We start from the raw sequence: 15,822 nt of genomic DNA on the forward strand, positions 1-15,822 counted from the left end.
CCAGTGATGGGATTCAATTTTTTTTACTACAGGTCTGTGGGCGTGGCTTGATGGGCGTGGCTATGTGGTGTTGAAAGGCTGGAAAATGCCTTTCTTCCGAGGATTCGGTTTTGCTGCTGGGAGGGCTCCAGTGCAAGGACACAGACAACTGCTTGGAAGCTGGTTTATTCTTCAGGAAGGCAAGAGATAGCAAGAAGTCTGCGTTCCTGGGGCTAGCCATCTTTGTATAATAAACTCCTGATTTTTATACCTTTTCTCCTTTTGTGTGTGAGTGCTTGTGTTTGTATTTCTTAATGTTTTAAATCCTGTCAGGGGGTTGTCTTCATTTCCGCCAGAGGGTAAACTCTGCGGGGTGGTTTGATTGGATTATCAGTTTCATCCTAATGTTTTCTTATATTTGTTTGGTGGCAATCTCCTGTCTGCTATGGAATTTATTTCGTATCTTTTGTCTATTTGTTTTGCTGATTTGGCATGACCTGTTGTTTGTAAGGGATTTCTTTTTCTTGTTTCCCTAGCTTTCTTAATTACTTGGCTTTTGTTTAGGGGGCTTCTTTCAATACCTTTTATCAAATCTCTTTTCCTATGCAAGCTTGTTTTATGGCTGGCCTGATGTTCCCTTTGGGCTTTTCCTGCTTGGGTATCACCACTGTCCTCATGAAGTTCCCTTTCCACAGTGGTCATGTGACTGGGTAGATCAAAAGAGAAACTCATTTTAACAATTCTTTTGGAGCAGGGGGTTGGACTAGATGACCTCCGAGGTCCCTTCCAGCCCTGGATTGCTGTGCTGTTTCAAAGCATCCTCTGAACCTGCATCTAGTGCCAGGTTTGTAGTCCTTCCTTCCTCTCCTTTTCCTCTCCCTCCCACCCTCATCCATCCATCCATATATATCTCATTCACATTCCCTTCCCTTCCTCTTTCTCCCTTCCCTCCCTTTCTTTATTTCTCCCTTCCCTACCCTACCTTCCTCTTTCTTTCTTTCTTTCTTTCTTTCTTTCTTTCTTTCTTTCTTTCTTTCTTTCTTTCTTTCTTTCTTTCTTTCTTTCTTCCTTCCTTCCTTCCTTCCTTCCTTCCTTCCTTCCTTCCTTCCTTCCTTCCTTCCTTCCTCCTTTCTTTCTTTCTTTCTTTATTTCTCCCATCTCCTTCCTTTCTCTTTCTTTTTTTTGCTGCAACCTCCCTGCGCCCCTTTTTGAGCCTAGTAAGCCTCCCTGCAGTCTCCTGGAAGCAAAAACGGAGCACTGGGGGGGGGCTGCACCCCATTTTGGGCCTAGGAGGCCTCCCTGCAATTACCTAGGAGCCAGAACCAAGTGTGTGTGCGCAAATCACACAAACACCGACCATCAGCTGTTTCTTAGCTCAGCTGAGGTGCGGCAATCCACTTGACCGTGTGAATCAGCTGAGCTAATAATAGAATATAGGAAAGAGGGGAGGTGAGAGGTAAGAGCGGGGGCCGGTGGGTGGGACCAGTCAAAATTTTCCCTACCGGTTCTATGAGCCACTTAAACTTTTCCCTAGAGGTTCGCCCGAATTGGTCCGAAGCCCGTGAATACCACCCCTGTACTCCCCCTCCCCACCTGAAAACAACTCTGTTCCAACTGCCACTTGCCTTATGTTAACCCCTCCCCCCTGCAAAGAACTCTGCTACATATTTATGGAAATTTATGATCAAGAAAAGTCACCTAGCCAGATAGTATCCATAGCACAGATGGATAGTTGCTTTCACAAAGGAGTTCTGTCACTTGGAATGAGGTATAATTACAATTTTAAGATTAGTCAGGTTCTGTAGATGTATTACAGAAACCTGATAAGATGCTACTTCCTTTAATATGCTTGCGTGATTAGATAGCTTCAACCCATAATTATTTGGATCAAGGTCATGCAAAGCATTAGCATCAAACTTTTAGAATTCAGTGTATAGTCAGAGAGTTAGTTTGGTGTAGGGGTTAAGGTGCTAGTCTAGAAACCCCCCAAGTCTGTCAGTTCTAGTCCTGCTTTAGGCTTAAAAAACCCATGGCATAGCACAGCTCTGTGAATGGGAAAAATGTTGTGAAATGTCACATGACGGCAATGTAATGCTGTGAATTTGACACCGGTGCCTTCAATGTTTATAGGCATTAAGCTGCTCGATTTAAATCTTGTTCGTTTTCCAAAAGAGGGGAAATTCTGCCACTGTATTTGCACCAACTATTTTTATGTGGTTTATTTCTACATTTTAGCCTAGCTGTGTAGCGATGTTTTGTTTCAGCCCTACGAGAAACAGAAAGAACAGCAATTTATTTACCTCTCACTAAGGAGCTACTCTAGGCGGCATACAACAATAAAAAGGAAGAAATGAAAAGCGTGTAAACAAAACAGGAGTAAAATAGTAGAAGAATGAGACCACGAAGCACCCAAATACTTCCCGTGGTAAAATCTGTCATTGTTTTCTTTATATGATATGGCATAGGTATACAGGTAGTCCTTGCTTAGCAACTACAGTTGGGACCAGCAACTCTGTCCGTGGGCAACACAGTCATTAAGTGAAACATCACAGGACAGCAACAAGCTTACAACTCCACTTCCACAATCTTTAAAATTATCACCACAGTTGTTAAGTGGAACATCCTGGGACCATGACTTTCTGTTTTATTGCCAGCTGCACCGTTAACCTTGCTTGTTAGAAAGCAGGCTAGGAAGCATGCACATTGTGAGCATATGAATTCTGCAACAGTCATAAATTCCTCTGACCGGTTGCAAAGTGACGGAATTTCAGTTATGTGATTGCGGAGATACTGCAATGGTTTTAAAGTTACTTTTCAATGCCATTGTGACTTCAAACTGTCAGAAAAGTATTGTTAAATGCAATACTTGGCAGCCTTGGCAATTTTTCAGAGCTGAGCAGGGGCGGGTTTAATTAATATATGAATGAGGAATACAAGTGGGAATTCTGTGAGGTAGAGTGGGAAAATGGCCCTACAAAGGCTGTGACAACCAATTTACTTATAATGTAACTCTGCCAGGAAAACTACATGGATGCAGTGACGAGCAATCGTATCCGACTTACCAGTATCTTTTTTAATGATGTTTTTAATGTAGAAAAGAAAGTTTCCTGTCATAATCCAGAACAATAGAAGAAATGATGAGGTCTTTTTTTTGGATGTAGACAGCACATGTCATCCATGCGAAGTAAGCATGCTAAACTGCAGTAGCAGGCTTATGCACACACTGTATACTCTGGATAGTTCTGAGTTGTTGCAGCATCTTAAGCTGTATTTGTCTTGTTGCAGGAAATTATGAGACTCAGACCTTGGAATCCAAAAATAAGTTGGTTTTATTTGCGCAAACAGGTTCAGAGTATTTTAGCGAGAGTCATTTCTGAACAACTTTCTTATTGAACAGCACATGCCTGTATGCTTCTTCAGAAGGGGCAAAACACAGATATATAACTTGTCAGTCATTCCTTGGTTACTTTAAACGCAGCTTTCCCCATCCCCTGTTGCTAGGCTAGGATGGCTGGATGTCACAAACCTATCCTGCTAAACACCTTAGCTTGTGGTTTTTGTTACAAGCAAGACAAGGTATCTTGGCAAATATGACTTTGTGACTGATAGATTATCCTTGTGGTTTGGCATTTCACAGTTCCTTGTTCTTTCTCTTGCTAATACCACATATTTCACTATCTATAAAACTGGTATCATTATTTCTCTAAAATTAATATATTTTTATGTCCTGCCTTAGTCTAAACTGGCCTTTCTGAATAAGCCATAAATGAAACAGGGCTCCATCCATACCAAGCAGATATATTAAGCCCTTGTAGACATCAATATTCTGAATGTGCATGGGAGTGCTATTAAATTTGAGACGTAATTCAGGATTTTGAAAGAACTATTTATTTTGCAGCATGTTTACAGGAACAATTCAAAATTTTGGTTGTTATTTTTAGGGTACGTTTGCACAAGAAAGACCCGTACTTCTGGTTCATTCTTTCCTCAGTGAACAGATTTTTTTGAAATGGGGGGAGAGGATTTGCACAGTACACCCAACTACCAAGTAGTAATCATGTATTAGCCCAACGGTTGAATGAATCCAACCTGAAACTCCTACATGGCTAGCATCCAGATTAACTGTGTTATTATCCTTCTACCTTCCTGAGATAGGGCTCTTTCCTATCTCAGGAAGGTAGGAGGATAATAACACAGTGTGTGGTGTGTTGTGTGGGTGTATGTGTGCACACACAAGTACTTTCAAGGCAGTTTTGACTCCTGAGAACTGCCTGAACAAGTCCCTGTAGTTTTCAATGTTGATAACTTGAAGTGATGTGAACTTTGATTTCCAGTTTTCTTGGTTAGCTCAGCAGGCTGGTTGGAGAATTCTGGGAGTTAAAATCCTCATGTCTGGAATTTCCTTCCCCCCTTCTTTTCAGTCATGTCTGATTCTCAGTGACTACCTGGACAAGTTGCTGCAGTTTTGTTGGCAAGGTTTTTTGCCTTTGCTTCCATCCTAGGGCTAAGAAAGAGTCATTGACCGAAGGTCACTCAGCTGGCTTTAGGCCTAAGGCAGGACTGTAACTCATAGTCTCTCAGGTTTTAGCCTGATGCCTTAACACAGAGGTCTCCAAACTTGACAACTTTAAGACTTGTGGACTGCAACTCCCAGAATTCTCCAGCCAGCATAGCTGGCTGGAGAATTCTGGGAGTTGAAATCCACAAGTCTCAAAGTTGCCAAGTTCGGGAACCCCTGCCTTAACAGGTAAACTCAACTGCCTCTCCTACATCTAATATGGAGGTATGATTAATAGCAATAAGGAGTCTTTAACCTTTCACTTTTGCTGAATTTGTGGAAAGTGCAGAGAGTCCTCGATTTACAGCAGTTCATTTAGTGACCTTTCAAATTTACAAGGGCACTGAAAAAAGTGACCATTTCTCATAAGTTATGATCATTGCAGCAACCCCATGGTCATGTGATTTTTATTTGGCAGCTTGGCACCTGGTTCGTATTTATGACAGGGAGTCATGCGTCCCCCTCTTGTGACGTTCTGACGAGCAAAGCCAAGGGGGAAGCTAGATTCATTCAACCTCCGCGTTACTAATTTAACAACCCCCAGTGATTCATTTAACAAACATGGCAAGAAAAGACGTAAAATGGAGCCAAACTCACTTAACAAATTTCTCACTTAGCAACATACATTCTGGGCTCAGTCGTAGCTGTAAGTCGAGAATGTTGAAGTATAAGATTTAATAGCTGCTAACTGCTGTAAGTCTGATGCAATATAAGGCTGATGCAATATGTAGCTGATGCAATAAGGATGAATCAGCATAGCATGGGTATTGACTTTTTTAAGACTAAGAAGGGATCCACAAAAGTTTTACCATTTGAAGAGGTGTTTATATAAGGCAGGCATTGGACAGAGGGTGTTCTCTCTCCTTGTGTCCTGTATCCATTGCAGAGTTCTCTGTGTAGAGTTAAGAAGATTGATTGCTTGTCAGATATTTGCCTATCACGTATATTTCTGTATATGTCTTGTATATAAACCACTGTTAAATGTCTAAGTCTCTGTGTGCTGTGTTTTGCTCCTGGGTTGTCTCATAATAGTAGTCACACTGCAAATGCTCTGACAGAGGACTACCTGTAATAGAAATCTTTCTCAAGTCTAACATCAGATCAGTTTGAATTTCAGGGACGCAATCTTTTTTCTCATAGAGCATCTTTAGATGTCATGCTAAAGTCAGCAGCTGCATCAAAGGTATTAAATATGTCTCTCCTGAAATGGGTAGCTCTCTTTTTCTCACTGAATTTGCACCATACACAGAATGAAAACTCTGTCAAGCACATTGCAGATTATAAATTACACACCCACCACATGTCAGCCTAGTAGACTCAGAGAGGCAAGCTTGTTTCGCCAGTTTTTGATTTAGTGAGTGAAAAGAACATCAGCACTTTAGTTGAGCAAACTATGGATAAATTACCCCTAGGTTAAGTAAGGTGTTGTGGGAACCAATTTGGTTGCAAATATCTGCTGTTGTGTCTAAAGGTTAGGTTTTGCCTGTGCTCTCTACTTTTGTTGCATTTAAATCTAGAGTTTTTAAGGTACTAAACAGTAGAACACTAGGTTCAGAGGTGGGCTGCACATACTTTAACAACCGGTTCTCCAAAAATGTGAGCACATGTGCGTGCGCCCCCTTTCCTCTCCGGAGGAATTTCCTGCACGTGGCAGCCAGGTGAGTAGATCAGGTGAAACATGGAAAGCAACTGGGCTGCCAAGGGCATGACGGGCGAGCAAAAATGAGGGATAAATAGGACGGGATAGCACCTGGGTGGGCGGGCGAGGCCAACCAATGGTTGTAACTATCGGTATGGGCGAGCCGATCTGAACCGGCAGCAGCCCACCACTGACTAGGTTGTTATAAGAGCCCTGTTTAATGTTTTGAATATGAGTTGCTTCCACTGTGACGGGTTTTCATTATTTTGGTGTTCTTTCACTGTTTTATAAGCCTCCGATGGCTATCCAGAGGGCAAGTGGATGGCCATGAAAATTGAAGAAGTGAACAAAAATACAAATGACAATCAATAAAGGAGAATACTTGTAGCTCAGGGTTGAAATGAGGGCTCCTTGGTGGTCTGTGAACTTGGTTATATTCTTACAGATGGTTCATTACCCAAACTAGGTAACATCATCACTAGCACTGAAGATGTTACCTAATTTGGGTAAAATCATCTGCAAGACAACAAGCAAGCTCAGAGAGCACCGAGGATCCCACAAAAGAAAATATTTTTTAAAACCTGAGTTGGTAAGTGACACCTCAGATTTCAAAGTGTGAAATTCTGGGTAGGTCTGACCAAGAACAGGCTTACTTAATTATTTCAAAGGTTCAAAGAGTCCTACCAACTGAACTCTAATTATTTCAGCATTTACTCTTTTCCATGTGTTAATCTTTGACCTTCTGCTGAATTTGCAGAAAACAGTGGAAACTTACCTCAAATTTTAATTTCAGCGTTGCAACCTTTTGTCAAATGCCTGCTTGGCCTGGGTGCTTAATATCACACATTGAATTCCATGAACCTGCAGTTGGATTAAGAACATCTTCTGATGTCCTGCTAGGTCAGGGGCTTCATCAATATTCATTTTGTAGCTCTCATGGCATTTCCACTATTTTTTCCCCCTCTGGGGTTATTTTGTTTTTGTTTTTTTTTTGGGGGGAGGGCATTCATGTGTATGTTTAACCATCCTAATTAAAAAAAAAACTGGCAGTGCACCCTCACTCATGTGTAGGGAAGGATAAGAGGCAGAGTGATTTACATGTATTTAAATCACTGTTTTTGCCTCTTTAAATTCAATCCAAAGAAAATGGACTGATCTGGTCCACTCCAATACCATTGTTGCAAAGCAGCTCCTGGGGACTAAACATTTTGAAAAAGTAAAATCGCAGTCCTTGGCTACAAGTGAGTGGTCTACCCTATTCATTTGAGGTGTGCAATAAGTCAACCTCTTAACAAGATTTTGATTTCAAATTCCAACTAGCGCTAGCCAAAAAATGATAGCGGCTTCAGGTATGAATTACATGCATAGCTTTAGCCAAGCCCAGTTCCTGTTTAAAGAGCCAGATGGGGAAAGGGTGCCAGAGGTCTAGTTAACAGGACGCTTGTCACCTTGCTATGTCGTTTGCACATGCCAGGAATGCAGTGGGTTATATATCCAGCCGGCGGTCAGTTCATCTTATTGAAAGTTAGGGAAGTTGCCTGCTTACATCATCTCTGGGAAGCTCTCTTGGGACCTATCCTGGGAGTGGGATCTCTGCAGAGCAAAAATAAGGACCAGTGTGAGGTAGACGACTTATCGCAGCACCTTGGAGAGATGGCACCAGACGTGGAAGAAGTTCCCTGCAGATACAAAATCTCCAAAGGTGAGTTTGCACCTCACATCAGACTATAATGGGATTGGAATATTTGCAGCATTGGCTGTTGGAAATATTATTTAGTAATCCACAAATTGAAAGTTTATGCACGTGTAATTTATGAATATGAAGAGATAATAATGTTTCAGATAAAACAAAGTCCAGGTGGGGCAAGTAGTGCAACGTTTGAGGCTGTCTCCCTTGCATCTCCAGTGTAGCGTTTTCCTTTGTCCTGCCCATCTTCCCAGCATCTTCACTTCCCCCTATCCTCTCACCATCAACTGCAGATATCCCAGTTTAATGTATTTCCACCAGCCCACCATAGAGCAACTTCTCATCACCATTGCTATATATACTAATACTCCATAATTCTTCCTGTCCTCCTCTCTTTTCTCTCAGCTGCTATTGCAAAATCCCAGATGGCAGCAGTTGCCTCATCCACCCCTTCAATCTTTTCAGCAACTACCTTCACTGCTGTTGTCATATTTTATTATGTCCTATCGTACTAATCTGCCCTGTCTTTCCAGTGCCGGCTTTTTCTCTCCTACCTCATGTCAGTCCCTGATCTTCCAGGCCAGTGGTGGGTTTCAATTTTTTTTACTACCGGTTCTGTGGGCGTGGCTTGGTGGGTGTGGCAGGGGAAGGATACTGTAAAATCTCCAGTCAGAGGTGGGATTTGCTGGTTCTCTGAACTACTCAAAATTTCCGCTACCGGTTCTCCAGAACTGGTCAGAACCTGCTGAATGCCACCTCTGTTCCAGGCTTTCTTTTTAGATTACAACAGATTCTCTTCAGAAGAAAATAATTTGCAGTAGTAGATATCACAATGGTGACATTTCTAAAAAAAAAATGAGAGGGGAGTTTTCATTTGTGCACAATGAAAAAAAAATCAAACTATTTTCCATTGTGCACAAATGAAAACTCCCCTCCCATTTTTTTTTAGAAATGTCACCATTGTGATATCTACTACTGTACCTAAAACCAGATGTTCTGTACACAGAATGGTTTCTACATGGATTATTTTCTATACCTTTAATTGCAATGGTATTACTATGTGCCATCAAGTTATTGACTTTCAGTGACCACATAGGTAGATCCATGAGCAAAGGTCTCATACTTTGTGTAAATTTTATAATATCTAAAAAGAACAACTATTGTTTCCAAATCACTTTATTTACGGATTTTCCCATTGCATTTCAATTTAAATTCAGAAGTTACATGGTGGCTTGGAACAGTGTAAACTGTTAATAGAGTCTTCTGATTTTTTTAAAAATGCAATGCATACATTTATTAGTTTTATACACTGCCTGCTTCTGCAGATTCAAGGCTATTTGCAAAAAAAAACAAAAACTAAAAAGAGATAATACAGTCAGTCAAATCAGTATTAAGTTTCTATTGAAAAAAAAGCCCATGAGCTACTAGGCCTCAAATGTTTATTTGTTTGTTTGTTTGTCAAACATGTACAAGATAATAAGTAGAAGTATGAACATAAACAAGACAATGGGAGTAAATACAGATAAATGGGACAGTAAGACAGGGATGATAGGCACGCTGGTGCACTTATGCACGCCCCCTTTAAGGACCTCTTAAGAATGGGGTGTGAGATCCACGGTAGACAGTTGAAGGTTGAAGTTGTGAGGGGATGAGGCTGTAACAACGTAGTCGGATAGGGCATTCCAGGCATTGGCCACTCTGTTGCTGAAGTCTGCAATAGAGTTTGGGCATCATATTCCATGGGACAGGCAGGTTTTAATACATTTTTGAAATATAAGGATGTTCCTGGCCACTGTACTTTGAAACGCAAAGTGTTGGCAGCACAGCACTGCAGAGTAGTCATGTTGTCAGGACTTCTTTCCAATCTTCCCCACTCCATGTGAGGTGGGATCCCTCATTATACCTCCATAGAAAAATGCACAGAGCAGGTCAAATCTTGGCAGGAGAAACTATCCGGTAGCTACCTGGAACTCTTCCATGTAGGACTTTAAAGGTGATAACTGGTGGTTGGATTGGAGCAGGAAACAATGGCCAACCAGCACAGCAAATGTAACATATGGTTTGTGTCAGTGTACACAGCTAAGGGTTGCCGCTTCTGAATTCTTTTCAAAGCCAACCTCATGAATTGCAGTAGCTTAAGCATGATGTGACAAGCACCATAGTCAGGGATTCATGATCCAAGCAGGCTTGCAGTTGGCACACCAGTTCAAACTGGACAAAGTCTTAAATGCAAGTCCTGTTTATGAAGGAATGTCATCTGACTGCCCTTTGGAACACTTTGATGTCAGATTGGTCCTTGTCTTTCTGGCCTTTCAGAAGGGCCTGAAAACACAGCTTTGTCATCTGGCCAGGGATTCAGTCATGTAGGTATGCAGCCTACAAAGTTGATGTGTTTCTTTAAAAATTGAGTGTACCCTCCTGCAGATTATGTGTTTTAAATAGTTTTTATGGTTTTAATGATTTTTTTTGGTTGGGTTTTTTGTTGTTTTGTCTTTTTAACTTCGTATACAATTCAGAGTCATGTATGTGAGATGCGAGTGGCTAAATAAATGTATCCCAAAAGGGTCTATGGCAGGGGTTCCCAACCTGGGGTGCTCGCACCCCCTGGGGGTGCGAGACGATATTCCAGGGGGTGCGAGAAAAGTCCAGGTAAATAATAGGATATTGGCTATATGTTGGCATTTTTATTTATTATTTATTTCAGGGGGTGCGAGGTTGGAGTGAAATTTCTTTAGGGGTGAGGGGCGAAAAAAAGGTTGGGAACCACTGGTCTATGGTCACTGTGTTCACTGCTCCAGTAGGATCTATAACTCGAGGGGGAGCCCTGTTGTGTAGTCCTGCTCCTTTAGGGAAAGAGTAACTCCCCCCCACCCCCAAGGTGCTTAGACTCAAGCCAAGACAGAGTCAGTAATTCCATCTCGCTTGTTTGATGAACCAGTTTCTCAGTCTCTGTCTCCCACCCAGCATGTGGTGCCTTGGCCAACATGGAGATGACCTCCACCTGAGGTTTCACTGTTGATGTTAAATAACATGGAGGAGAGGACCAAATGCTACAGTATCCCACAATGGAGTAACTATAAATGGAGTAACTATAATGGAGTAATGGAGTAACTATAAATCTGAGCATTAGATATAGACATAGAAATACATTAACTGAAGGCATGGTACTATTCTCGAATATGAATAGTTTGATTTTCATTTAAAACTAATCTGGATGGGTGTTCTCCCCTTACACTAAGCCACAGTGTAGTTTATTTATTTGGGTGTATTTGTTTTTCTAACCTACTTATCCACTGCTTCTGTCTGCAGGAATCCTGGGTGATTTACAGAAATAGCATAAGAATATATATACATTTTACATTTTTATTTTGACAAAAATATAACAAGTCATATTTAATAAAAGGTTACCAAGCACACATATGCTGACATAAATACATACAGTGTGCGTGCCAACATTAGTTAGGACAGCACTGAAAAAGTAATCTTATGTACGGTCCTCACATTTATGACTGCCACATGACTGAGATTTGGGAACTTTGCAACCAGTGGCTGATTATGAACTTTGCAGCTTCCTGTGGTCACATGATCTCTATATGCACATTTCACAGCCAACATTCTGACAAGCAAAGTCAGTGGGGAAGCCAGCAGTAAAATTGCAATTGCAGGCAAGTAATGTCTCACCCAGGGAACTTAGCAATGGAATTGGTGATCCCAATTTTGGTTGCTAAGTGAGGATTACTTGTATAAACACACATCTGTAGCTGTACAATCAGTCCCCAAAGATCTTCTGGAATAACAAGTTTTTATTAGCTTCTGGTAGGCCATGACAATAGAGGCTGTGATCTGGATCATCCTTGGGGTGAAGCTGCTCCATAAAAGGGGAACTGCCACTCAGAATATCTCCCTTTAGCCCCCCCCCCCTCAGCACACCTTTGGCAGGTGGGGTCTTTAAGAGGTATTCTGCCACCTAGGCAGAGATTATTTTGGATGATGGTCTTAGATATCCAGGCCCTGAGCCATATAAAACTATAGGTAACAATCTACACCTTGAAATACATCCAGAAACACACTGGCAGCAGGTGCTTCTCCTGCTGTTGTGATGAAACATGGCAGTGAAGGTAGTCCTCAATTTATAACCATTTAGCAATGAGCCGCAACAAAAAGTGACTTATGACCGTTTTTCACAAGACCTTTGCAACATCCCTAGGATCACATGATCAACATTCAGATGTTCGGCAACTGGTTCATATTTCTGACGATTGCTGTGTCCTAGGACCAGGTGATCACCTCTTGCGATCTTCTGAGAAGCGAAGTCAGTCGGGAACCCTGATTCACTTAACAACAGGGTTACTAATTTAATAATTGCAGCGATTCGCTTAACAATTGTGGCAAGAAAGGTTGTAAAATGGGGCGAAACTCGCTAAACAAATGACCAGTTTTCACTCTTAACAACCGTTGGGTTGCAACGCTCTTGGTCAAGTGATCCAACTTTGGGCACCTGGCAAACGGTATTTACGACAGCCGTACTGCCTTAGGGTCGTGCGATCTTGCATCTGTTGTAACCTTCCCAGCCCACCTCCAAGAAGCCACATCAACGTGGGGAGCAGATTCGCTTAACCACCACACGATTCACTTAACGACCGTGGTTTTAAAAAAAGGTCGTAAAGTGGGACAGAACTCTCTTTAACAACTGCCTTTCTTGGCGACAGAAACGTTGGCTCAAACGTGGTCGTAAGTCGAGGACGACCTGGTCGTTAGCTCAAACGTGGTCGTAAGTCGAGGACGACCTGGTCGTTAGGACTTGACGAACGCCGACCCGCTTAGCGCCCAGAGGAGGTTTTCCCCCCCTCCCCACACAAATCCTTTGAAGGAGAGGACCCAAGGAAACGGCGCCTCACGCGGCTGCCTCTCCATCCCCCCCCCCCCCGAAGCGCCTAGAAGGACTTGCGCAACAACCCCCCCCCCTCCTCCCGCGCAGCACTTCCGCGATGGGTGCACCTTCAAATCGCAGACCCTTTCTTGCGGGGGCCGGGGGGGGGGGCAAAGACCCAACCGCGCGCTTTGCTTGCCAGCGGGGGTTGAGGAGCCGGGAGCGCGAGCCGTTCCCGCCTCCGGGAGCCGCCAGGGGGAAGAAAAAAAGAGAGAGAGATGAAAGGCTCGGAGGTGGTCGGGGAGGCGGGTCCAGCTATGCAGATGAGAGAAGGCTCGCGCTCAGAAGAACGCTGCCAGGCAGGAGCCGGTTTCTAAGTCGCTTCAAGTCGAGGGTGGCGCCGATGTCCGCCGACGAGGGTTAACAGGCGGTTTCGGAGCGCGGGAAGCGAGTCCCTCATCATCACCACCATCATCACCATCACCTCAGAATCGTCGGGTTGCCTTCAGTCTTAGAACGCCCCTCGGTATTGTGACAGGGACAGTTCCCCCGCGGAGAATATGGCGAGTGTCAGAAATGGAATCGCAGGCAGTGGCAGTGGCAGTAGCGGTGGCGGCGGCGGCGGCGGCGGCGGCGAGGAGGTAAGCTGCTCGTGGGAAGGAAGGGTCGGTTGAGTTTGGCGGGATATTGGGGGGAGAGAGAGAGAGAGAGAGAGAGAACCGGCCACCGGGTGTCGCGTGCTGAGGTGCGTGAAGCGCTTCTCCAACCCTGAGGGATACCCGCACGGGGATAGAGTCGTGTGCGTGTGCGCGCGCGCGCGCGCGCGAGATATGTTATGTTATTTCCCTATCGGGAATAGCTCGGGCTCCTTTTCCCCCCGAGTAGGTCGTCGCGCCGATGGGCCTCCTGTCTGATGTGGGGGCCGGAGGCGGATGGAGTGGGGGGAGGGCGGCAGGCCTGGAGCGCTTTCCCGCTTTCGGTGACGGAGCAAGCGCCTGGCTGGCTTCCTATGGTATCCAACAGGTGCTGCAGGCTTTCAGGAAGAGGGGATGGGGTGTATGGGGTGGGGTGTTCTTGGTCGTGTTTAAACCAATTGGATAGGTTTCTGCTGTCGGGTATCATTTGAGAAATTGGGATTTTAACAGCACATCTGTGTCAGCTGGGTTAACCCCCCCTCCTCCTACAAAGAAACACACACACAGTCACACACACAGAGAGAGAGTATTTACAGGTACTCCTCAACTTACAACAGTTCACTTGGTGACCATTCAAAGTTGCTCCGGCGCCTGAAAAAAAGTGACTTATGACCGTTTTCTGGACGTACGACCTTTGCAACATCCCCATGGTCAAGTGACCAACATCCAGATGCTTGGCAACTGGTTCATATTTCTGACGATTGCTGTGGCCTAGGATCAGGGGAGCCACCTTTTGCCATGACAGGCAAAATCAATCGGGAACCCAGATCGCTCAACAGCCGGGCTACTAATTTAACAGCTGCCGGGATTCAATTCACGACTGTGGCAAGAAAGGTCGTAAAAATGGGGCCAAACTCACTTAACAATTCACCTGTCTTGCTTAAGAATGGAAATTTTGGGCTCAATTGTGGTCATAAGTTGAGGATTACCTGTAGTTGTATGAATAAGATACTTGTGCTGAATTCTTGACAGGTCCTTTTAAGTTACAGACATAACTGATAAGCACACACATCCTTTGCTCATATATTTTATGAAAAGCAGTTCACTTTCTTCTTATCCTGGCCCTGTTTGATCTGTTCAGCAAACATAATAGCATTGGAATCAAGAAAAAAAAAGAATCCTTCCTTACAAGTAAGTTTTAACGTTGGTTGTATACATTGAAAGCAGGTCACTGTTATTCATAGTGCAAAATACCTGGAAAATTGGGGCGGTAATATTTGATGTGAAGTGCTACACTCCAACGATCAATCAAACACAATATCTCTACTACCTTGCAAATTGCTAGTTCAGTTAGTACTTTCTGTGCTTATACAGCTGGTCCTCGACTTACAGTCACAACTGAGCCTCAAATTTCCATTGTTGAGTAAGATAAATGAATTTTATCCCATTTGATGACCTTTCTTGCCATAGCTGTTAAGTGAATACTGCAGTTATGTTAGTAACACAGTTATTAAGTGAATCTGGCTTCCCCATTTTGCTTGTCAGAAGCTCATAAAAGGCAATCACATGACCCCAGGACGCTGCAGCCATCATAAATACATGCCAGTTGCCAAGCATCCAAATGTGAATCATGTGATAATGTGGATGTTGCAAAAGTCGTAAATCGTTTTTTTTAGTGCTGTTATAATTTTGAACAATCACTAAATGAATGGTTGTGAGTCAAGGACTACCTGTACTGTTTTATACTAGAGTCATCTTGTTTGAAACCTACCTGTAATGCCCTTTTTTAGTGGGGCATAATGTATTTCCTCAGAGAAACAGGATTGGAACATTCGCCATCCTGTAGAAAAGCTGTTCATGTTTCAACCCAGTTATATATCCTGTAATAATGATTTACTGATACATATATGCATAATGATCTACAGAAATAAATCTTCTGATATACATACACATAATGGTTTATAGCATAGGTGTTCTACCTTTTGGCTTGCTTTGTCCTCATTGAGTGAAGAGGAATTGCCTTGGACTGCATATAAAATATATAACATAGTTAATGTATATAAATCACATCAATTACAAATTTACAATCCTGTGGAGCTGCATTACTAGCAGTCCAGGGCAACATGTGGCCTGTGAGCTGCAGGTTCTGCATACCTGACCTGCAACCAGAAAATAACAAGAAATGGAATAGCTCTTTTATATGTTTTGTAAAACAATCCAGATGTTTTGTTCATTTTGAGGAAAATTGGGTAAACATTATAAGTGGTATCCCTTACTCTTTGACTAGAGTTCAAGGGTGACTTTTTGTTTTAATGCTGATGGCCATTTTATGGAAATGTTCAGGGTTCACTTTTATTTTTACCCATTTTTTTAAGATGGATGTTATTTTGACTGGTTTTGAAAATAACTGCATAGAAAAATTATTCTTAGAGGAAGTGTATTGTATTAGACAAA

General features: G+C 42.9%; 1 protein-coding gene across 1 annotated transcript in view; it reads left to right on the forward strand.

Moving 5' to 3' along the window:
• Positions 1-13,052: 13,052 nt before the first annotated feature.
• Positions 13,053-15,822, forward strand: part of TTC39B (tetratricopeptide repeat domain 39B) — a 69,738-nt gene continuing 66,968 nt past the window's right edge. The window contains exon 1 of the mRNA XM_087926600.1: positions 13,053-13,374. Within this exon, the coding sequence (XP_087782726.1) occupies positions 13,294-13,374 (81 nt within the window). The 5' untranslated portion in view covers positions 13,053-13,293. The remainder of the gene's footprint in view (positions 13,375-15,822) is intronic.

The sequence above is a fragment of the Pseudonaja textilis genome, chromosome 2 (assembly GCF_049901715.1).
Source record: "Pseudonaja textilis isolate UNSWEBS1 chromosome 2, rPseTex1.2, whole genome shotgun sequence".
Lineage (NCBI taxonomy): Eukaryota > Metazoa > Chordata > Lepidosauria > Squamata > Elapidae > Pseudonaja > Pseudonaja textilis.